Source organism: Panthera tigris, chromosome D3 (genome assembly GCF_018350195.1).
Source record: "Panthera tigris isolate Pti1 chromosome D3, P.tigris_Pti1_mat1.1, whole genome shotgun sequence".
NCBI classification, from domain to species: Eukaryota; Metazoa; Chordata; class Mammalia; order Carnivora; family Felidae; genus Panthera; species Panthera tigris.
In genome coordinates, this window is record NC_056671.1 from 29,190,066 (window position 1) to 29,214,161 (window position 24,096).

General features: G+C 51.3%; 1 protein-coding gene across 2 annotated transcripts in view; it reads left to right on the forward strand.

The window, feature by feature from the left end:
• LOC102967629 (mediator of RNA polymerase II transcription subunit 15) overlaps positions 1–24,025 on the forward strand; it is a 66,493-nt gene extending 42,468 nt beyond the window's left edge. The window contains exons 6-18 of one of the 2 annotated variants that reach the window (XM_042962979.1): positions 6,476–6,723; positions 7,826–8,152; positions 9,230–9,355; positions 11,654–11,778; positions 19,768–19,920; positions 20,018–20,145; positions 20,364–20,498; positions 20,591–20,654; positions 21,532–21,598; positions 22,120–22,280; positions 22,379–22,545; positions 23,005–23,103; positions 23,789–24,025. In XM_042962979.1, the coding sequence (XP_042818913.1) occupies positions 6,476–6,723; positions 7,826–8,152; positions 9,230–9,355; positions 11,654–11,778; positions 19,768–19,920; positions 20,018–20,145; positions 20,364–20,498; positions 20,591–20,654; positions 21,532–21,598; positions 22,120–22,280; positions 22,379–22,545; positions 23,005–23,103; positions 23,789–23,925 (1,937 nt within the window). In that variant the 3' untranslated portion in view covers positions 23,926–24,025. The remainder of the gene's footprint in view (positions 1–6,475; positions 6,724–7,825; positions 8,153–9,229; positions 9,356–11,653; positions 11,779–19,767; positions 19,921–20,017; positions 20,146–20,363; positions 20,499–20,590; positions 20,655–21,531; positions 21,599–22,119; positions 22,281–22,378; positions 22,546–23,004; positions 23,104–23,788) is intronic. The other variant, XM_042962980.1, reaches the window with a different exon arrangement.
• The last annotated feature ends 71 nt before the right edge of the window (positions 24,026–24,096 follow it).

Sequence of the window (24,096 nt, forward strand, 5' to 3'; positions counted from 1 at the left end):
GGCACTGTGTAGTTAAAGCAGCTTCAGGACAGGGCCTGGGTCAGAGATTTTGCGAGGATTCTCAAAGGATAGTCCAGAACACGCTGTGATAGTCTCCACGTGACCTGAATTAGTCATGGAAACAAACTGCTGACTGTAGGTGAGGCTGGGGGCTTGAGTACAGCATTAGAAGGGAGACAGACTTTTCACTCTGTACATTTTTGTTCCTCAGTGAATTTTATATCATATACCTGTAAAACCAGCTTTAAAAATGAGTCCTGTTTCTGTCTGTTTGACAGACTGGATGCTGAGGAACCCTCGTCCTTCTAGACAACTAGATCCTAGATGCATTTTGGATTGTTGGGCCAGCAGAAGGTAGGGGAAGTTCTTTGCCCGGCCATGTCTTGGCCCACTGCAAGATTGGGGAAAGCAAGCCTCGCATCCCTCTGAGTAGTGGGATTTGTGCCGGACCCCTTGGCATCCCTAGTTCCCCCAGGAGCAAGGGCAGATTGGAGAATGCTCCCAGTTTAGCCCTGTGGCAATTGCAGATCAAGCATTGAGCACCACAAATAAAGACCAGCAGTCCTGAAAGGAAGAAGAGATACTATGAGGAGGAACAGAAACAATAAACAGATGTGGAGATGCTCAGGGACCACACACATAATAATTGTTAACTATGGGCTTGGCCTGATTAAAGAAATAAAGGATGGAATTCCAACTGAACAAGCACTGGGATACCTGGTGGAGTGATGAGGCAGCTTTGAAAAGGAACCAAGTAGGGGCGCCTGGGTGGCTCAGTCGGTTAAGTGTCTGACTTCGGCTCAGGTCATGATTTTGTGGCTTGTGAGTTTGAGCCCCGGGTTGGGCTCTGTGCTGGCAGCTCAGAGCCTGGAGCCTGCTTTGGATTCTGTGTCTCCCTCTCTCTGCCTCTTCCCCGGCTCACACACACACTCTCTCTCTCAAAAATAAATAAACATTAGAAAAATTTTTGAAAAGGAACCAAGTAGAACTTGTAGAAACAAAAGTAAAATTATTGAGGGGCGCCTGGGTGGCTCAGTTGGTTAGGCGCCTGACTTAGGCCCAGGTCATGATCTCGTGGTTCGTGAGTTCAAGCCCTGCATTGGGCTCTGTGCTGACAGCACAGAGCCTGGAACCTGCTTCGGATTCTGTGTTTCCCTCTCTCTCTGCCCCTCCCCCACTCGCTCTCTGTATCTCCCTTTCTCTCTCAAAAATAAAAACATTTTAAAAATTAAAAAATGAAATTATTGAAACGAGAAGGTAGAGATGAATGAATAGCAGATTTTTTTTAAAGTTTGTGTGTGTGTGTGTGTGTGTGTGTGTGTGTGTGTGTGTGTATGTATTTATTTTGAGAGAGAGGGAGAGAGGGAGTGCACACATGTGCAGGGGAGGGACACAAAGAGAGAATCCCAAGCAGGCTCTGTGCTGTGTGGGGCTTGATCCCACAAACTGAACCATGAGATCATGACCTGAGCTGAAATCAAGAGTCAGATGCTTAACAGACTGAGCCACCCAGGTGCTCCTGAGCAGCAGATTAGATACAACTGAAGAAAGAATTTGTGAACTAGAGACAACTTTTGAAGAAATTACCTAGAATATAGCCCAGAGAAGAGGAAATAGAAAATAGGAGGGTAATGCGTCTGGGTGGCTCAGTTGGTTGAGTGTCTAACTTAAGCTCAACCCATGATCTCACAGTTCATAAGTTCGAGCCCCACATCAGGCTCACTGCTGTCAATGCAGAGGTTGCTTTGGGTCCTCTGTGCCCCCCTCTGCCCTTGCCCCCACTCACATGTACGTACTTTCTCTCTCTCTCTCTCTCTCTCTCTATCTCTCTCTCTCTCAAAAATGGATAAGCATTTATTTAAATAAAAGAAAGAAAGAAAATAGGACGGTGTGGGGCACCTGGGTTCCTCAGTCGGTTGAGTGCCTGACTTCAGCCACTTCAGATCCTCTGTCTCCTCTCTCTTTCTATCTTAAAAATAAATAAACATTTAAAAAGTACTAAGAAAATAGGAGGGTAAGAAATGCAGAGGATAAAATCAGAGTCTAACAACTAATAAAAGGACCAGATGGAGAGAGAACAGAAGCCAACCAGTATATGAGGAGAGATGGTAGCTGGAAAAGTCCTGCAGTCCTATGCAGGTTAAATAAGGCATCCATGCCTTAACCTGCTTGGGGAAAGCCACAAACACCATAGGCCAGAAGAGTATGTTAGAAATAGCCAGTTTCTAGAATGGAGCAAAACATAGACTCAGAGCACTTGGTGATGGTGTCACGAAGAAAGTAGGAAGTTGTTAGAGCCCTGGGGATAGAGCTGCTGACCACAGTTGTATGCCAGCAAAACTCCCAATGACTGGGGGGGAAGCAGACATTTTAGATAAACAAAGCTCAAGAGACCTTCACTGAAAGGTTTTTTATTTGTTCACCATTTCCTCTTAACTCTCATACCATCTTTCTTGTGATGCCAGGTGTAAAATGGGAGAACAGACTTTTTTTTCATATAAGGTAGCAAGCGTGTGTGAATCTAAACCAGTGATTCTCATCCGTTTTGTACCCTGGAGGCTATTTGGCAATGTTTGGAGACATTTTGGATGTCACAACTGCGGGCGCACTCCTACCATGTAGCATAGAGGCTACAGATGCTGTTAAACCTCTCGTGCGGAGGACAGCCCCCCACAACATAGAATTGTCTATCCCAAAATGTCGGGAGGAACAAGGTTGAGAATCCTTGGTGTAAACAAAAATCACCTCTCTAAAATAATAATGCTTCCAGCTAACTCCATACAGACTTGCTGCATTCCAAGCACTGTTTTGAGGGTTTTACCTAGAACAGATTTTTAATTCTTCGTTCAGTGTAGGTACTATTATTGTCTCTTTTCCACAGCTAAGGAAACTGAGGCACAGAGCAGTGACAGAGTTGGTATTTGAGTCCAGGCAGTCCGGCTCAGAGGCTGTACCTCTAGTCATTATTCTGGCCTGCCTCCCCTTGCCCCCCTTTTTTAAAGTAGGCTTCACGTCCAGCGTGGAGCCCAACACAGGGTTTGAACTCACAACCCTAAGATCAAGATCTGAGCTGAGATCCAGAGTCAAATGTTTAACTGACTAAGCCACCCAGGCACCCCTGTTCTGCTTCTTAATAGAAGTGTGCCGTGTGGGTGTAAAAAGATAAACAAGGACCATACTAAATGGAAGTCAGGAGGTGTATTGAGGATAAATACCAGGTCTATCAGTACCTGAAACCTACTTTTATTTTACTTTTGAGAAAGAGGGAAAGAGAGCGCACGCGCGCGAGAGAGCGCTCACGAGTAGGGGAGAGGGGCAGAGAGAGAGAGAATTTTGTTTTTGAGAGAGAGAGAAAGAGCTTGTGTGCATGCAGGGGAGGTGGGGAGGGAGGGAGAGAGAGGGAGAAAGAGAAAATCCCAAGCAGGGTTCTAAGGTTCTTGTATTTGGTAATGAAGTTAAAAATATGGATAAATTTTAAGTTTGGAGTTAAGTATGGTAAGTTAAGTATGCCTGATGAAATTGAAAAAATAATTGCTTGAAAAAAAGGAAAAAGAGGGGCACCGTGGTGGCTCTGTTGGTTTAGCATCCAGCTCTTGATTTCAGCTCAGGTCATGATCTCATAGTTCGTGAGATCAAGCCCCGCATCAGACTCTGTGCTGACAGCATGGAGCCTGCTTGGGATTCTCTCTCTCCCTCTCTCTATGCCTCTTCCCCACACTCTCTGTCTCAAAATAAATAAACTTTTTTAAAAAAAGAAAAAAAAAGGAATTGCTGAAGCAGTATACATAGTTTGTACATTCCAAACCAGTAGGAAAAAATTGAGTAAGAAAAAAGTAAAAATCCAAACAACATGTAAAATTCAGCTCCAACCATCCAACAAAAATATAATTCAGGGGCTGCCTGGCTGGCTCAGTTGGTGGAGCATGTGACTCTTAATCTTGGGGTTGTGGGTTCAAGCCCAGCGTTGGGTGCAGAGAGTACTTTAAAATCTTTGAGGGGCGCCTGGGTGGCTCAGTCGGTTAAGTGGCCGACTTCGGCTCAGGTCATGATCTCGTGGTCCGTGAGTTCAAACCCCGCGTCAGGCTCTGTGCTGACAGCTCAGAGCCTGGAGCCTGTTTCAGATTCTGTGTCTCCCTCTCTCTGACCCGCCCCCGTTCATGCTCTGTCTCTCTCTGTCTCAAAAATAAATAAACGTTAAAAAAAAAATCTTTGAAAATGTATATATTTCAGAAAAGGAAAAAAACTTTGTCAGTTATACTTCAGTAAATCTGGAAAACAAAAATAGAGGGAAAGAAGTTTAAAAAAGGGAAGACAGACACAAATAAGTTGAGAAATACAAGTGATCACAATAAATGTGAATGGACAAAACTTTCCTGCTGAAAGATAGGAAATGTGAGATTGAATGTAAATGAAAGGCAGTGGTACAGCTGTAAGAATAAACCATAAAGCAAGCCTCACTCTACACTCCCACAGTATTGCTGGATATACATCAAACCAAAAAGAATTGGACATCTGTGGGGGCACCCGGCTAGCTCAGTCAGTGTAGCATGCAACTCTTGATCTCAGGGTCACGAGTTTGAGTCCCACCGTTGGACTGAGACTACTTAAATACATCTTTAAAAAAAAAAAAAGTTATAACAAAAAGATTTTAAAAAAATGGCTAAAATAACACTCTGAAATGCTGGCAAGGATGAGAAGAAACTGGATCACTCATACATTGCTAGTGGGGATGTAAAATGATATAGCTTCTTTAAAAGTTAAATGTACAGGGGTGCCTTAGGTGGCTCAGTCAGTTGAGCGTCTGACTCTTGGTTTCAGCTCAGGTCATGATCTCACAATTCGGGAGATCGAGCCCTGCGTCGGGCTCCGTACTGGCAGGGTGGAGCCTGCTTGGGATTCTCTCTCCCTCACTCTCTGCCTTTCCCCCACTCTTTCTCTTAAAATAGGTAAATAAACTTAAAAAGATTAATAATAAAAATTAAACATACAACTCTGCGGTCACACTCTTGGGCATCTATCCCAGAGACATGAAAACTTACCTTCCCGCAAAAACCTGTACACAAATGTACATGGTAGCAGTCACTCCCAAATGTCCTTTATGGTATGAATGGTTGAACAGAGATAGGTATACCATGGAATACGACTTGGCAGTAAAAAGGAAAGCAGTAATGATATTCGTTACATCCAGGATGATCTTCGGAGAATTATGTTGAATGAAAAAGCCAGTTATCCTGTATAGCCCCCACTTACATAACATTTTTGAAATGACAGAACATTAGAAATAGAGGACACCTTAGTGGTTGCCAGGGGTGCTGAAGTGGGTGGCATCACAAGGGATCCCTGTGGTGTTGGAACTGTTCAGTATCTTGACTTCGTTGGTGACTGAATCTATCCTGGTGAGGAAATTGTGTAGAATTTAATGTACTCACCCACACAAATGAAAATGCATCCTGATTGTGTTATGTTATAATTTTCCAAAATGGTACCATCAGGGAAACTGGGCAAAGCATACAAAGGGTCTCTCTGGATTATTTCTATTTATTTATTTTTTAAATAACAACTTCATTGGGGTGCCTGGGTGGCTCAGTCGGTTAAGCATCCAACTTCGGCTTGGATCATGAACTCACCTTTTGTAGTTCAAGCCCTGCATCAGGCTCTCTGCTTTTAGTGCAGAGCCTGCGTCAGATCCTCTGTCTCCTCCTTTCTGCCACTACCCCGCCTGCACTGCACTGTCTCTCCAAAAATAAACATTAAAAAAAAAAGAAAACTTCATTGATATATAATTCACATATTTATGGTTTACCCATCTGAAGTGCAATATTCAGTGATCTTTAAGTATATTCACAGAGTTGTGCAACCATCACCACAGTCCATTTTAGAACATTTTCATCTCCCTAAAAGAAACTGCACCACAGAAAATCTTGTAGATGTTTGTTCATATCAGCATGACTCATAACCACCAAAAGGCTTAGAAGCAATGGCCTATCAGCTGGTGGATAAGCAACATGTAGGAAATCCATACCATGGAATACTATTTGGCAATAAAAAGAAATGAAACACTCATGCAACATGGGTGAACCTTGTAAATATTACCCTCAACAAAAGAATCCAGTCACAAAAGATCACATACTGTGAGATTCCATTGATAAGAAATGTCCAGAATAGGCACCTCCATAGAGACAGAAAGTAGCTCAGAGGTTGCCAGAGGCTGGGCTTGTTGGCCCTTTTCTTTCCTCTGTTATTGTACAGAAATTCCTAAGAAGGTCCGTAATCAACACAAATGCTGCCCGTCACATCTGTCTGTCTTTCCCAAATGGAGTGTTCAGCTCCAGCGGCTGTGGGCCCGCTGTGGGCGCAGTGGGCTGTCTCCCCGCCCTCCCTGTCCGCAGAGCTGCGATAACAGCGGCCTCTGCTCTGGCCTCCCCCGCCCTGGCCTCCCCCGCGTGCCCCGCCTGATTCACCACTCTGCCTCCAGCCCAGCTGCAGCTCCAGCAGGTGGCGCTGCAGCAGCAGCAGCAGCAGTTCCAGCAGCAGCAGGTGGCGCTGCAGCAGCAACAGCAACAGCAGCAACAGCAGCAGCAGCAACAGCAACAGCAGCAGTTCCAGGCCCAGCAGAATGCCATGCAGCAGCAGTTCCAGGCGGTGGTACAGCAGCAGCAGCAGCAGCTCCAGCAGCAGCAGCAGCAACACCTGATTAAACTGCATCATCAAAACCAGCAGCAGGTACTAGGTGCCGGTGCTCAGCCTCTTCTCGTGGTCCTTGAGCCCTGGATGTGCGCCAGCCACAGTGCTGGGTGCGGGGGTCCAGAGGCAGCTGCACATCCTTCTGATGCCTGGTGCCCGGGCTTCCTCCTCCGTCTGGGGGCTCCCCGCAGGGCCTGGTGCAGGGAGGAGGGATAGGCCCCAACTTGTTAGGAGGGTGCTGGGATCGCACAAGGAGGTCCTCTCTATTGGGCTTGGTGTCTGGCCGCGGGCCTACTGCGTGCCGGGAGTGGAGGGCTAGATCTGTGGAGGCTTCCGGGTGCAAGTGATTCATGTAAGAGTTAACTGAAGCAAGAAGTGAGAAGAACACTCCACAATGCAGGAATGCCTGAGCCGTCCTGTGAGCGTGTTTCTTTTGAGTACTTGCATGCCTCCTGTTTTGTCTCTTGAGTGTTTTGGTGCCTGGACGCAGCTCTAATCGAGCCTCATTTCTCTGTGGGGGGGGTGGCAGTGTCACATTAGAAGCCCTGCTTATAAAGAAACTGTTTTCTTCCTCCCGTTGTTGGCAGGCAGCATCTATTCGTATTAAGCATCTAACGTCAGGTCTGCTCTTGATTGAGGGAGGGAAGGCCTGAGCAGATCTCTCCACTTTCCCACCCTCCCCAGGCCTTGGCTTGCTGCCTCCATTTCCCAGTGGCCACCCTCCTGGGTCTTGGAGGCCCCCTTCCCCAGAGCCAACTTTTCCCTCAGCCTCACTTTTTCTCCTCATCCTGAAAAGCATACACTGGCCATCTTCCCAAGGCTTGTACAGTTTCCCACTCTAGTGACCAGACAAGCATCACTGGAGAGGCCTCAGGGATTTGCAGCCACCCGAGCATTTATCCCAGCTTCGATGGGGCCACACCTCTGTTACCCTTCCTAAACCCTCTGGATACTTCCCTTGAACCTTCGTTCTCTTAGGCTCAGGTGCAGCTGGTGTCTGGTGACCAGGGCACAGGCACATACTTGGGTGTGTCCTCGGTGTCCTGTGAGAGCAGCCCGGACAGGCTTCCTGGGGGCAAGGCTGACACAGGGCCCAGAGGCAGATGGATAACCGACCAAGTACTGCTTATTCTGCCCATAGATACAGCAGCAGCAGCAGCTACAGCGGATGGCACAGCTGCAGCTGCAGCAGCAGCAACAGCAGCAGCAGCAGCAAGCTTTGCAGGCCCAGCCGCCACTACAGCAGCCACCGATGCAGCAGCCCCAGCCTCCCCCTTCCCAGGCCCTGCCCCAGCAGCTGCAGCCGATGCACCACCCACAGCACCACCAGCCGCCACAACCCCAGCAGCCACCAGTTGCTCAGAACCAGCCATCGCAGCTCCAGGCGCAGTCACAGACCCAGCCTTTGGTGTCACAGGCTCCGGCCCTCCCTGGACAGATGCTGTATGCCCAGCCACAGCTGAAACTTGTGAGTACCCGTGGCCTTTGGTGGGCGTGTGGCCGGCAGCTGTTTCTGGGGCTTCTTTGGACATAGGTGGGGAAGGCCCCATGCTGGCTCCCGCATCCAGCTTGGCAAGGGGGGAGTGCATTCCAAGAGCTGCTGTACCCTGCACAGAGGCACTGCCTCTGCTGGGCGACAGTTTTCTTCCAAGTAGCATGGCTGACTTCAGCAGTGGCCATGGCATTCTAAGACTGGGTGATCAGGTGGACAGCAGCACGCATATTCTCACTGTGCGAGAGGGTGTGCGGCCTCATTGAGCATTCACTGTGGGTTTGCTAACTGCTTAGAATTACGTTTTGAGCGAAGATCCCTGTCATTACCAGATTTTTGAGGAAGGGGATTAATAGGAAATCATGTAATTGTCAGTCTTATTGTGCATCTCTGTACAAAGCATATCTAGTTGGTGACATTGACATGGAGGACACAGTATTATCATCAAGTCAGGCGGAGCTGTGTCAAGGGGCCATTTTAATAGTTTTTTTTTTGCTTACTCGTTTTCATGGCCTTTTCTGTTTTTCACTTATTGAGTGGAAAGGGATGGGCCATGTTGAACTGAGTGGTGGGCAGATAGGAGACCCACAGGGCCAAACTGGAAGCTGGGGAGGATCTTGAGGAACAAAGTATGGTCACACTTGTCACCTGGGGACTAGCCCCTGGTTTCATAGGTGGGGCTCTTGTAGACCATCAGCATGCTTGGCCCAGAAGTCAAGCAGGCTGGGCTGTGCACTTGGCCTTGGGAGACATCGCTTTGCTTGCAGCAGTAAATGGTAGTGGTGGCTGTATGGTGACATTCCAGTCGGAGGGCCATGCTTCTCATCATAGTCAGAGGAGGTGGGGCTTGGCTCAGAGCCAGACTGGTGTGGGACATTTCTAATCAGCTATGGGATAAGGTAAAGCCAGTGAAGTGATACCACAGCCAGTGAAGTCGTGACAATCCCATCCCTTCTCATGATAAGCTGCAAGATTCAAAGCTCCCACCAACGTAGTAGGTGCTCCACCACGTGCCCGGATGGCTCCAAATCGCATTCTCCCTTCCTCCCTCAGGTCCGCGCTCCAATGGTGGTGCAGCAGCCGCAGGTGCAACAGGTGCAGCAGGTGCAGCCCCAAGTGCAGCAGCAGACAGCGGTGCCGACAGCTCAGGCTTCCCAGATAGTGGGTTCCGGAGTGCAGGTGAGGGCTTTTGGAACCCAGGTGAGGGCCTTTGGGGCCAGGGGCTTCTGTAGGCACTGGCAGGTGCATGTCCACCTGTGCATGGAGCTGGATTTCAGGCACTCTACAGTGAGGGTCCTGGTTGTTTGGATCATGGGCAGTCTAGGAGCCAGCCCACAGGGTCTTCAAGGTGGCCAGCCTGGCTTGGTGTTACCGGATTCCCCCCACCTCTCTTCAGACACCCTCATCTTCCCCCTTCCCTCCTCCTCTGAGAACACACGTTGGAGAGGGTAGCATTGTGGCCTCAACCTCTCCTCAGCTTGGAGTGCAGGGCTGGTGGCAGGTGTGCACTAGCATTCTGGACACGGAAGAGCACAAGTATGGTGGTGCCTGGCTCTAGTGGACTGCGTGGGTTTGTGCTGCAGCCCCTTGCCCAGCACTTTCCCAGTGCTTGCCCCCTGCGCTGAGAAGTGTAGCTGAGGCCCTTCATGCCCACCCTCTGTGTTTTGGATGTTGATGGGATGGAGTAGGCCTTGCCCAGCCTTTCCTGGTAGAGGCCAGATTCTTAATGGTGTTTGGGGTTGGAGATTGGGCCTCATGATTTTCCACAGATCCCCCATCCTGCTGGTGCCAGGGAGAAGAGGCATCTAGTCTGGGGCTTTGGTTCTGTCTCCACCTGGCAGTGGGAACACTGGCTCAGAAGAGAGTATTGGCTTTAGATAGAACAGACCTGTTAGGTGAAGTGCCACCTGCCCAGGTGCTGCCCTGAGCTGGGGTGCCACGCCACTGCCCCTGCTGTGCTCCTATCCTGCTCATTACCAGCGAGTCAGCCAAGCTCCCTGTCAGGTGCACAGCACCACATGTTGAGCACTTCTGGGATGCTGCGTGTTCTGTCAGTGTCTGATGACATCTCACTGTGAGGGAGGCTCAAACTGGGTCCTGTCTGGTCTCAGCCACGTTGCTCCAGTCCATGGGAAGCTGCCTGAGAAGTGTGCGAGTGGAGGGACCTGAGGTGTTTGCACAGAGCTAAGACCTAAAGCAGATGTGTTCTCTGCACTCAATACCCTGCACTGAGCCCGTGGATAGGGCTGTTCTTCTGGTGGTTACTCTCCTCTCTCCTTCTGCTTGGGGAGGACCCAGCCCAGCCAGCGTGGGAGCTTGACTGTGGGCTCAGTCACCCATAGAGTAACCTTGATACTTTCTTTTCCCCTCATTGGAGTGCAGAGGGCTGCTAAGGCACAACTAAAGTAGGCCCAGGACTCTTCTTTTTCACTGGGGACACTGGGAAGATTGTGACACTGATTGATAGCTGGGGAGGAGGAAAGGGTCATTGCTTGAGTGTTTATGGGTGGGTTTGCTTTTATGAGGCACGTGCCTTCAAATTTATCAGGAGTGGTATCCACCTCCCTCCCACGCATCACAGATCAGATCTTCCCCACTTGCTATCTCTCTCTCTCAAAAAAAAAAAAAAAAAATCCTCAGTTAATGCTATTTTATGCTGTGTGATGTATATGTGTACGTACATACATGAATGCTTATTATAAACATATCCTGCTGTCCTTAATTGCCATCTTGTTTTTGGACCTTGAGATTATTTGCAGTTTTTTGCTGTTACTGATAATGTGTGTCCTGATGTGTGGTTCTGTGAAAGAAGTGCTGGCTTTGGGAGCCTGAGCACACAGTCCTCCATTCCTGTCTCTCAAGTCCGCCCTCTCAGAGCAGAAAAGAGATGTCCTGTGGCGCTCGCCAGTGCTGTGGCCCTGATGGATGGCTGAGACTCTTAACTTGGGGCGAAGTGTGGTAGTTGGTGTTTCAGGAAAATTAGTAAGCCCTGAGCCTTATACATCAGGTTCGGTTTTTTCTGACATTACTTGTGTAAATGAAAGGTGAGGGGCGCCTGGGTGTCTTGGTCGGTTAAGCGTCTGACTTCGGCTCAGGTCATGATCTCACAGTTCGTGGGTTCGACCCCCATGTCAGGCTGTATTCTGAAAGCCCAGAGCCTGAAGCCTGCTTCAAATTGTGTGTCTCCCTCTCTATCTGCCTCTCCCCCACTCTGTCTCTGTGTCTCTCAAAAATAAATAAACATTAAAAACAAAAACAAAATAATAATAAAGTAAACTCTTTGGGGTGCCTGGGTGGCTCCCTGGATTCGCGATGCCAACACAGGCCTCCATGCTGTGAGCTTGAATACGTAGGCCAGGCTGCTCTCGACCCCCACAGCCCAGTGGGCACTCCTGTCTCAGGCTGCACGCCCCTTTCCACCCACCCATGCACTGTGTTTGTTGCAATCACCTTGTCTGTTATCCCTCTGACCTCAAGATGATCACTGCAGCCTTGGCCCAAGGTGTGAGGGAAGTAAGAGCCCAGTTCCCGTTCACCACCACCACCTCAGCTGCCGTCCATTCAAGTTCTACCGCTTTGGGTGGACAGCCCTCTCAGCACAGGTACTTATGGGGCAGTGCCCAGGGCCCCCGGAAAGCTCAGGGCCCTGTGAGTACCTTTGTGAGGCACATTGTAATCGTCAGTGACTTCCTTTGCTGTGGTCCTGGAAGTGCCTAACCAAGCTCACATGAGCCAAGCCCAGCTTCTGTTTCTTGAGGGCATAGGAGTAAACACCTGTGTTTATTTGCATTTCAATACTTTGGGTAGCTCTGGTATTTTCATTTGGTGGAGAAGATGGGAGCTAATTTTCTTACGTTAAAGTTTAAGGTTTTAGGGGTGCCCTGCTGGCTCAGTCAGTGGAGCATGTGACTCTTGATCTCAGGATCGTGAATTCGAGCCCCACATTGGGGATAGAGTTTACTTAACAAAAAAGAAATGAAGAAATTTAGTGTTTTAGATAGTTATGGTAGTGCCTCTTTTTGTGGTAACATAAAACTGAAGCTAAGCAGATAGTTTTGCTTTCTTGAGCTGTGCGGATAGTTACCAGCCATATGTATGTATTTACATTTAAACTAATAAAAATTACATTAAAGTAAAACTCCAGTTCCTTAAGTTGAAATTCAATTACATATCAAGTGCCTGGTGGCACCATGGGGAAGCCGGTGGCTATTATACTGGACAGCACAGATTGTAGATCAAGTCAAGCTTGTGGAAAGTTCTGTAGGACTGTGCTGTTCTAGAATTTCCTGTGTGGAGTGTAGAATTTACTACACACATTCCTTTCTAGGTATATAAAGACTTCTGTGTACATCACACGTTTTCAGAGATATGAATTCCTGGCTCTCCATTACTGTATGACATCTGGAATTCTTCCATGGTGTATTTGTTTGTTTAACAAATTGTCGCGATGTGCATTCTGTGGGCCAGGCCCTGTTCTGAGATTCTGAGAATAAAATGGTAAGGAGGTTCCCTCATCTTACGGGCTTTCCATTTTAGTGGGTTTGCTGTGAAAACTTCAGACTTGCCAAAACTGTAAGATTCCGTTTCTATCATAAGGCAGATAGATGCATCTCTAATCCTAGCAGACAATCCTGCCCTTCCCTGATGGCGCATGTGCAGACACTGCCATTGCTGCAAGTGAGGGAGGTAGTCTGTGCAGGGCACTGCCATCGTCTGTCTGGCCCTAGGCCCTGTACCATACTGCCACATGCCACAGAAACAATGGCATGAGCTTTCCTGAGATCATGGCCTTGCCATTTGGCAGCATGGTCTATCGTCACTCTTCCTGCCTCCTGACCCCTATGAGTCACCCCAGGTGTGCCAGTAGCAATTGCTCATTGACGAGTGTGAGTTCTTTGGCATCGGCCTCCCATTTGGTAGTTGTTGCATAACAGGAGGCAGAAGTAGCTAGAATCTGCTGGTAAAAAGGCCTTATGACAGAGCTTGCTAGAGGAACAGAAGTTGTGGGGCAGGAAAGTAGGCCTGTAACCTAGGTGGCACGGAGGGCTGGGCAGGGCAGAGCCCGGGCACAGCTCCTCGCGACCCAACGCTGCATAGGGTCCTCCACATGACTCTTGGCTCGGGGCTCCATCCCTTGGAGCATCAGGCACCTGCAGCCCCCAAGCCCTAGTACCTGCCCACATGCCACTATTGAGTGTCTCCCATCCTGGTTCCTTTGATTCTCAGCTCTTTGACCTAGAGCTGCTTGTTTTCCTTTCCCACAGCCTCTCAGTCTCCATTGGGTTGACAGGTTGGGTTATTGGGTGTGGGGAAATGACCTTGGCATCAACATGCAGGGCTGACTTTTGTAAGACCAATAAAATCCCTAACGTTTTGAGTATGTGGTGTATGCCAGGCCTTGAATTACTTCTGTGTATGGACTTGTTCGTTCTCACTGCAGTGGGTCTCAGTTCACGCATTTAGGAGAAGTCCTTGTAGTCACCCCTTCAGCAGTGGTAGGTGTCCACTTCTGTCTGGCCCTCTAACAGTGCTTGAAGCTGGAGGAGCCACTGCCACCTGCAAAACAGACCCAAGACGCTCAAATTAAATCCTCGGCCCAGGCTCCGCATCCTTCCCTCTTCCCACCCTGACCTCTCAGCAGGGTCCTGGCTTGCAGGCTCAAACCCACTCCCCCAGCCTCCTTCTTCCACCCCTGCAACAGTGGCAGACACACTGTGGGCATTTGGCCTGCCACAGACCTGGCTCCAGAATTGGTATGCAGCTGTTTTTGTGTCTGTGCCCTCCCAATCTAGTCCCTCCTGAGAAAAGCTAGTTTATTCCAGAAATGCATCATTACAGTGTAGCCAGAAGCCAACCCTGCCATCCAGCAGGCGCCCCAACTGAGCCCTCAGCAGCCACCAGCACCTTCAGACCTTGACACAATGTGCACAGTGCCTATCTGGTTTATTCTTTCCTTGCGGCAACAAATTGGGTTCAGGAAAACAAGCAGAATAGAAAGTCTGTTCTTCTGTCAGCCCTTCAGGAGACAGGGCTTTCTCATCTCAGCCTCTTCTTTGCCCCCCGACCCTGCACTGTGTCCCTTGACTGCATCTTCATATTGTGGGGGAGCACTTCATGATCCCGACAACAATGACAAAGCTGGATTCTGTGCTGGACACATGCTGGACGACATGCCTAGCACAGGAGTCCAGAGGGTACTTGGGATCCCTGGCAATGTAAGCAGATGGCGCCATAGTGGAGTCCATATTCCTCTTTACCCTGTAGAGTGACTCCTGGGGATGTGTCATGTACAGGGGCCAGGAGTATGGGGCAGTTCCAGGGATGTCCGGTGGGCATGGGTGGTCCCAGGAGGGTTAGAGTATATGGTGCCACCAGCCTCTCCACAGGTTATCTCATAGCACATAGCTCCCCAAACCAGTCTTTTCTGCCCTGCAGCCCAGCAGCCTGGCCCTGCCGCCCACCTGTGCTCTGGCTGTGTCCCCTCTGCTTGAACTTTGCCTTCCCTTTCTACTCCCTTTGGGACATTGTGCAGGGTCCCTTCCCAGATACTTTTCCTTGCTCCGTAGGAAAGTAGATGATGCTGAGGTGCCTGGACTCCTCCACTAGTCATGTGACCTTGAGCAAGTCACTTCCCTCTGAACTCTCACTTACCATGTGTGACATGCATGTGACAGCAGGCAGGCACTCAGAGCTCCCTCCCCGAGCAGGTGCAGCACTAGTGTCCAATGGCGTGTGCTAGCTGCTGTGACAGACCTACCTGTGCCGCTTGCAGAACGTGCCTAGGGAGGGAAAATGCAGAGCTGGGTCAGCAGTTTTCCCTTCTGGAGGACTTGATACGTCATTAATGGGACACAGCCATCTTGCTCCCCTCTGCCCCAGAAGCTGGCTAGACCAGATGTAAACCTGAAGACCTGGGGGGGTTCTATCTCATTAGCCACCTTGCTAGGCCATTTCTTTCCTTCCTCCCTCCCTCCCTCCCTCCCTCCCTTCCTCTCTCTCTTTCTTAAATTTTTTTTTTTTTAATTTTTTTTTTTTTAACGTTTATTTATTTTTGAGACAGAGAGAGACAGAGCATGAACGGGGGAGGAGCAGAGAGAGAGGGAGACACAGAATCGGAAACAGGCTCCAGGCTCTGAGCCATCAGCCCAGAGCCTGACGCGGGGCTCGAACTCACGGACCGCGAGATCGTGACCTGAGCCGAAGTCGGACGCCCAACCGACTGAGCCACCCAGGCGCCCCTTAAATTTTTTTTTTTAACATTTATTCATTTTTGAGAGAGAGACAGAGCGCAAGTAGGGGGAGGGGCAGAGAGAAGGAGACACAGAATCCGAAGTAGGCTCCAGGCTCTGAGCTGTCAGTACAGAGCCCAACATGGGGCTCAAACTCACGGACTGTGAGATCATACCTGACTGAAGTCAGACACCTGACTGAGCCACCCAGGCGCCCTGCTAGGCCATTTCTTTCTTGACGGAGGCCTTTGCATAGCCCCTCATCCTGGGTGTGTCCGCGGGATTTAGGAGGCCTGGGAGCCTTGGGCTAACCTGGAAGGCCTAAAGGCCTGGGAAAGGGAATATGCTGCCAACTGAATTAGGTATTTTTCCAGTGGAGTTGTCAGATGCAAAGAGATCTGGATTGGATATAGGGAGCCTAGGGGTTTCCTATGGCGGCCTGGAGTGTGGATGTGGGGAGCCTGAAGCTGGACACAGAGGCAGGCTCAGGAGAGGAAACGGAAGCACTGAGCTTGTGCCCCGGGCCCGGGCAGGCCTCTTTTCCCTGTGTCTTGTGGACTGTAATGCCCAGGGGAGCTGTGTGCAGTCAGTGGCTCCATGGAACCCAGAAGCAAACGGTGTGGGGAAAGTGTGACCTGTTTCCCCATGGTATGAGTGCTGAGGGTACCTTTTATTTTTTCAAACAACTTTTGAAAAATGTTTTTTTAAATTTAATTTATTTTTTTAATTTACATCCAAGTTAGTTAGCATATAGTGCAACAGTGATTTCAGGAGTAGATTCCTTAATGCCCCTTACCCATTTAGCCCATCCCCCCTCACACAACCACTCCAGTAACCCTCTGTTCTCCACATTTAAGAGTCTCTTAAATTTGTCCCCCTCCCTGTTGTTATATTATTTTTGCTTCCCTTCCCTTAAGTTCATCTGTTTTGTATCTTAAAGTCCTCTATGAGTGAAGTTATATGATATTTGTCTTTCTCTAATTTCGCTTAGCATAATACCCTCTAGTTCCATCCACGTAGTTGCAAATGGCAAGATTTCATTCTTTTTGATTGCCGGGTAATACTCCATTGTGTGCGTGTATATGTGTGTGTGTGTGTGTGTGTGTGTGTACACACACACACACACACACACACACACACACACACACACACATACACACACACACCCCACATCTTTATCCATTCATCCATTGATGGACATTTGGGCTCTTTCCATACTTTGGCTATTGTTGATAGTGCTGCTGTAAACAAAAAGAGACCCTCTTTCTCTGCATCCTCACCAACATCTGTTGTTGCCTGCGTTGTTAATATTAGCCATTCTGACAGGTGTGAGGTGGTGTCTCGTTGTGGTTTTGATTTGTATTTCCCTGATGATGAGTGATGTGGAGCATTTTTTCATGTGTCGGTTGGCCATCTGAATGTCTTCTTTGGAGAAGTGTCTATTCATGTCTTTTGCCCATTTCTTCACTGGATTATTTGTTTTTTGGGTGTTGAGTTTTATAAGTTCTTTATAGATTTTGGATACTAACCCTTTAAATGATATGTCGTTTGCAAATATCTTCTCCCATTCTGTCAGTTGCCTTTTAGTTTTGCTGATTGTTTCATTTGCTGTGCAGAAACTTTTTATTTTGATGAGGTCCCAATAGTTCATTTTTGCTTTTGTTTCCCTCGCCTCCGGAGACGTGTTGAGTAAGAAGTTGCTGCAGCAATGTTTATTTATTTTTGAGAAAAAGAACACAAGCAGGGGAGGGGCAGAGAGAGAGAGAGAGAGAGAGAGAGAGACAGAATCTGAAGCACGCTCTAAGCTCTGAGATGTCAGCATAGAGCCTAATGTGGGGCTCAAACCCACAAACCATGAGATCATGTCCTGAGCCAAATCAGATGCTTAACTGACTGAGCTACCCAGGCATCCCTATTTTTCTTTTAATGTTTTATTTATTTTTGAGAGAGAGCAAGAGCGAGCATGAGCACAAGCAGGGGAGGGGCAGAGAGAGAGGGAGAGAGGATCTGAAAAGGCAGAGACACCATTGAAGGGCTCAACCTCACGAACCATGAGATCATGACCTGAGCCAAAGTCAGACATTTAACTGACTGAGCTGCCCAGGTGCCTTTTAAAATACAGTTTCAGGGGCATCTGGGTGGCTCAGTCGGTTGGGCGTCCTACTTCAGCTCAGGTCATGATCTCACGTCTCATGGGTTTGAGCCCCGTCTCCAGCTCTGTGCTGACAGCTCAGAGCCTGGAGCCTGCTAAGGATTCTGTGGCTCCCTCTCTCTCTGCCCCTTCCCTGCTCATGCTCTGTCTCTCTCTCTTTCTCTCAAAAATAAGTAAACATTAAAAAAAATTTTTTTAAATATAGTTTCATACATTTAGGTGGGAAGTGAACTAGGCAGTGGCCTTCTCGTTGCGGTGGTTTTGCGCCAGCCGTGACACCCTGCAGATGCCTCATTTCCCTTCAGAGAAGCACCAGCTTTAGACTAAAGACAAGAGCCATATACCTTCTAGAAGGGACATGTGCTGGAGCAGAAGCTAAGGCTAAGGCTCCTCCCTGGGGCAGGTGGGGGCAGGAGAGGCCAGGGGAGTTTGAGCTACAGGCTGGAAGAGGGCATATGGCAAGAGGCAGTTTCAGGGAGTGCAGGGCAGTGTGTGGCAGTAGGTCCAGATGAGGAAAAGAGGAGGTGACAGCAGGGGCTTTGCAAGAAACCACTACAAGGAGAGTTCCCATACCTAGCAGGCCAGGCCCAGGGCCTTCTTCCTCTTGGCACCATCCATTTCTCTACCTGGGCTCTTCCAAAATGGCCTGTTCACCTTCCTAGTCCTGGGAGTTTGTTGGCACCCGAGTGGATTCTAGAGCCTGTTTTCCACCGCTGGGCAGGGGCCATGCTGCTTGCCATGGGATTCAATGTATCCCAGCACTGTGAAGGCGAGTCCTGCCTAGGAGAAATCTGCTGCATTTGGTTCAGCTCAGCACACTAAGCTGCCCTAGGCCCCGTTTCTGATGTTGCTGACATCAGTGTGAATCACCTGGGACCATTTTGCTTCACTTGGCAGAGCAACTGGGCCCAGCAGCTGGAGGCCTGAGCTTGTGTGTTCCTGTCCCTCTGCTCCCAGGCCTGGGGCCTAGTCACAAGTGGTGGGACAGCTCATTCTGTTTGCAGATGTGCTGGTGGGCCAGTGGCTTGGGTTTGGTGCCGCTCTGACCCAGCTGCGTTAGAAGTGTGATAATGTAGCTTCCGGGTCCCCTACCATGCCAGCGTCCCATGTAGCTTCTCTGGCCTATACACCCTGTGGGAGGAGAACGATGTTTGACTCTAGGAGCTTTGTCTGGTATACTGGAAGAAAGGTCAGGGCCCCTTGCCCAGCCAGGAGAATGGGCAGGCAAGGAGGGCGGGCATCCTGTCTTCCTGGTGGGATCTGGGTTCTTCTAAATGCTTTTTCTTATTCCCTGATTCAAGGACCAAGAGACTAGCAACCCCCAGAGTGATCCCCACCCAGTCCCCCTAGCACTGTGGCAGAGGAGTGTGTGGGAGGGAGGCGTGGAGCTGTGGCCCCAGATGTCACCAGTGTCTGGAGTGCCCTGGGAGAAGTGCCAGATTTCATCTGCAGAACTGGATGGTCCAAGAGTTAGGGTTGGGGGTTGTGGGCTGGGCTACAGGAAGCAGGCTCTGAAGGGATGCTCAGGGGCTTGACTAGGGTGTGGAAGAAGCCACCACCTCCAATCCTTGGAAGCTCTGAAACTGGCAGGGCCTTTGGATTGGTCCTGGGCGAGGCAGCTCTCTGTGGGACTCACTCAAACGTCAGACTGAGGATCCTCAGGCCACCTGTGCTGGCAAGGGCTGACACAGGGGCCACTTTGCTCCCATTAAACCTGAGACACAGCCTCCCACTGTGGCCTGATGGCTGAGGGGGTTCATGGAAGCATGTAGGAAGACAGTCCCATTTGTCACAGAGCACATTCCTCACAGGCACACAGATGAGAGAATCACAGGCTGGGGAGGCCAGGCAGCACCATCCAAGGCCATAAGCTTCTCTGGCTCCCACACCTGTGAGGTAGAGACATAGGAATGTCCTGTCCCAGCTTAGAAGCCTGTAGACTTTATGGTCTCCCTGCCAAGGAGCAAGGGCTACCCAGCATGGCCTTTTGGCCAGCACTTCAGTGATCATGGACTTGTGTCCATCCTTGGGGTGGGGAGCTGTACCTATGTTTGTATTCACAGGGTAGGGCATCTGAAGGAAGGTGTGCGGGTGAAGCTGAGAGGGAGAGGGGGCTTGTTTGTGCAGATGGAATCTGTGGGCCTGGGGTGGGGGGAGGGAGCAAGGGTGCAGCAGGAGTGAGAGTGTGTGGCAGGCAAGAGCAGGCTGAGCCCCCTCCACTTCCAGGTCAGCCAGAACAGCCTCACCATGCTGTCCTCACCATCGCCGGGCCAGCAGGTGCAGACCCCGCAGTCGATGCCCCCTCCCCCCCAGCCGTCCCCGCAGCCTGGCCAGCCCAGCTCGCAGCCCAACTCCAACGTCAGGTAGGCCTGGCCGGGGTGGCCCTCCCTGCCTGGCTCCCAGGGCGGGCCCCACCTCGTGCCCCAGCTCACAGATGCATCTGCTTTTGCTTTGCTGCAGCTCCGGCCCTGCCCCTTCCCCCAGTAGCTTCCTGCCCAGCCCCTCACCGCAGCCCTCCCAGAGTCCAGTGACGGCACGCACCCCGCAGAACTTCAGTGTTCCCTCCCCGGGACCTTTAAACACCCCTGGTAAGTCAGGCCTGGGGTGGGTGTGTGATCCAGGGACCAGAGCCCATCATGTAACCCATACACAGCCCTGTGGGTTGAGGTGCTGAGATTCACCCCCTTACCCTCTGGAGGCCTCAGCTTGTAATGGGGTGGGTGAGCCCTAGATCCCCCACCTTGAGGGTTTGCAGAGAGCCCGGGCTTGTGGGCTGAAGCCGCATTCACCACATTGTGTTCTGCAGTGAATCCCAGCTCGGTCATGAGCCCAGCTGGCTCCAGCCAGGCTGAGGAGCAGCAGTACCTGGACAAGCTGAAGCAGCTCTCCAAGTACATCGAGCCCCTACGCCGTATGATCAACAAGATCGATAAAAATGAAGGTGCGGCTGGGCCAGGGCAGGGGTGCAGTGGAGGGGGCGGGTGGGATGCAAGTACCCCTGGCACGTGTCTTAGTAGCCCCTCTCTGTCCCAGACAGAAAAAAGGATCTGAGTAAGATGAAGAGCCTTCTGGACATTCTGACAGATCCCTCTAAGCGGTGAGTTTTGCCCCTGGTCCTGGGGGTAGGACAGTGGTGTGCCCATGTCTGGCAGCTTGGTTAGCCCAGCCTTGGACGGGCATTTGGTGGTGAGACGGAGTTTAAAGAAGGGGCCTCGGGCCTCCACAGGTGACTCCAAGCCCTTGGCCCCTTGCCTGTGCCAGTATCCAGCCCCTGCCCTGCCCCTGACTTCCCAGTGGCGTTGGGCAAATGACTGCATCTCATTTACTCCGTTGCAAAAGGAGTGACTATGGCTCACCCGGATTGGCTGTGAAAATGAAACAAGACATCGCCTTGAGAAGCACTTGTAAGGCATTGGAGCCCTGGTTCACAACATGGCACACGTGCCCTGCCCCTACCTGCCAGCTGTGCTGCTCTGAACGCCAGAGACGGGCCAGCTCTGCACAACTGTGCACATGGACTGGCCTTTGGGTTCTGTCCCTATTTCTGCATCAGTTTGGCTATGCTCCCTTCTAGAAGATCTTCTCTGTTCTATTTACTGTGCAAAATGCTAGACACTGCAGAACTAGATGTATTGGAGCTGGGCAGCACTCAAGCCTCTAGGCTCGATCCCTCTTTGGGACTCTAGGGCCTGGGGCAGGGACCTGGCCTCTGTCTCTCCCCCTGACCCATCACCTTTATGCCCTCTTCTGATGAGCAGGACCGGACAGCTCCTGGACGTGGGACCATCTTGCCTTATACTCTGGGTCTAGGAATAGTTCAATGACTGGGGCTCCTGTGGAGGATTCTGGTGGCCAAGGCTGGTTCCATGCACACCAGGACAAGCTAGGCAGGGAGCGGTTGGGATGAGTGCTCAAGAGCCGCTGACACCTCATCCTTGAGCACCCAGAATCAGTCACATCCCCTCTCCCCATAGGTGCCCCCTGAAAACACTCCAGAAGTGTGAGATTGCCCTGGAGAAGCTCAAGAATGACATGGCAGTGGTGAGTGGGGCACCATGGCCTGGTGGTGTCCAAAGGGCCACAGGCATCTGTGGGGAGAATTCAGAACCACAAGCTGAGAGAAGCCTTCACAGTCAGGAGTGGGCAGAGGGGCCATGCTGCTCAGCCTGGGGACCTTGCCCAGGAGTCTTTTGCCAGGTCAGGTCTGCTGTGCGGAAGGAGAGTATATGTGGGAACATGGGAGAAGTCACCCTGTGGCTGTGGTCCTGGGGTGCTTTCTGCAGCCCCCAGGTGCATGGGCTTTCTTGTATGCCCATCTCCACCATCAGGCCTCCACCCAGCCCTGCCCAGCCCCAGTCCAAGCCCTGGAGGAAGGGAACTCTGGGGAAGGTCAAGGCTGCAGAAGGCAGGAGAATGTATCCAGGATCAGCCGTATTTGTCTCCAGGGGGCAGAGGTTGTGGGGAAGCCACAGCAGTCTGGCTGTGAAGGATAAGGACTTCAGGGTCTGGAAAGCCTCCCCAAGAGTGGGCTGCTAACGTCCCCACTCCCCATCCTGTCACAGCCCACGCCCCCACCACCCCCGGTGCCGCCAACCAAGCAGCAGTACCTGTGCCAGCCACTCCTGGATGCCGTCCTGGCCAATATCCGCTCACCTGTCTTCAACCATTCCCTGTACCGTACATTCGTGCCAGCCATGACGGCCATCCACGGCCCACCCATTACGTACGTACAGTCCAGGGTTCAGCCTCGCAGTGGGTGGCGGGCCGTGGGCCACGGGCCACAGCCTAGTGTGGTGTGGTGACCATGGTGGTCTCTTCCAGGGCCCCGGTGGTATGCACTCGGAAGCGTAGGTTTGAAGACGATGAACGGCAGAGCATTCCTAACGTGCTCCAGGGGGAGGTGGCCAGATTAGACCCTAAGTTCTTGGTGAACTTGGACCCATCTCACTGCAGTAACAACGGCACCGTCCACCTGATATGCAAGTTGGGTGCGTACAGGGGAGGGCGGGGCTGGTGCTATGGGAGAGTGAGTCCCGAACTACAGCCCAAGGCCCTGGAGCAGGCCCAGCACAGGCCCGCATGATCCATGTGGACAGGCACTTGGCCTCCCACAAACAGGCATGCTCACACCACACCCTGAAGCCCACCATCCCTGTGTCCTCCTGGATCCTCACACATACCTGGCCCAGGAGGTGCTCTGAGGGCAGAGCCCTGAGCCCACAGACTCTTACCTCTCACCGGCCTGCCGGGGAAGCCCCTCCCTCCCAACCAGATATGGCTGTGCTTGCCTGAGGCCTTAGGGAGATGTGGAAGTGGGAATCAGAGTGACCTCCAGACTGCAGCAAGCCTCACCAGAACCTTTTGGGATATGAAGAGCCCTGTTTAGAGCAGGGCTATGAGGCAGGGCAGCCTGGGCCAGGTCACAGGCATAGACACATGTGTTGCAGATGACAAGGATCTCCCGAGCGTGCCGCCGCTGGAGCTCAGTGTGCCTGCCGACTACCCCGCCCAGAGCCCACTGTGGATTGACAGGCAGTGGCAGTACGGTGAGCCAAGAGGACAGCCTTGGGGAGGCCTCACGGCTGCCGTCTAGGGACCCTGGTAGGGGGCATCAGCTCAGGGCAACCGAGATTTGCTCTGTGCCCCGCAGCTGAGGCCCCTCCTCCCCTTTCTCTGCTGCCCCTTTGTGGGCAGGAGTGGGTTGCCCAGAAGTCACTTGGGAAGAAAGGGGTCCATCCTGTGTCTGCAGGGCGGTCACCTATAGTGAGAGAGAGGCGAGCAGGTCCAACCGCCTTTGTGGGCCTCTGCAAGGCTGTTACGGGAGTACAGAAGGAGCTTGGGCTTACGGAGACCCACCTGGGTGACATGGCTTCAAACCAGAGACCCGGAGAGACCCCTGTTGATGGTGGCCAGTCCCCCTGCAGTGCAGAGCTGGTGCATAGGGCTGGGATCCCAAGGCTGTCCCTGAGAGAAAGCCCTGGGCTCCAGACCTGTTCACATTCCAGTTCTCCACTGACGCATGGGCCTGGGAGGGGGCCGTGTTGGCCACCCCACTGTGTGCGGGAGATGGCATCCTGGTCATGTTGACTGGCTTCGATGCCCTAGACGCCAGCCCTGTGTCTGTGCGGTGGCCTTTCATAAAGAGTTGCTTGTGCAGCCCAGGGTCAGGCCCAGCGCTGGCTGTCCCGGCGGAGGTCACAGCGGCACTCATGGCCCATTGCTCTGTTGCAGACGCCAACCCCTTCCTGCAGTCAGTGCACCGGTGCATGACCTCGAGGCTGCTGCAGCTCCCGGACAAGCACTCGGTCACAGCCCTGCTCAACACCTGGGCGCAGAGCATCCACCAGGCCTGCCTCTCCGCCGCCTAGCCACCCACCCACTGGGGACCACGGGGATAGCCGGCAGCCTTGTCGGGGCCACAGCGGACATGCACCTCACGTTGGACATTTCTAGGTGTTGGCTCCCTTAGAGAACCTGGGCTTAGATTAGCTTTCCTGCTTTTATCTTCTGCCTTGGGGACCTGCCAAACATTTTCCCAT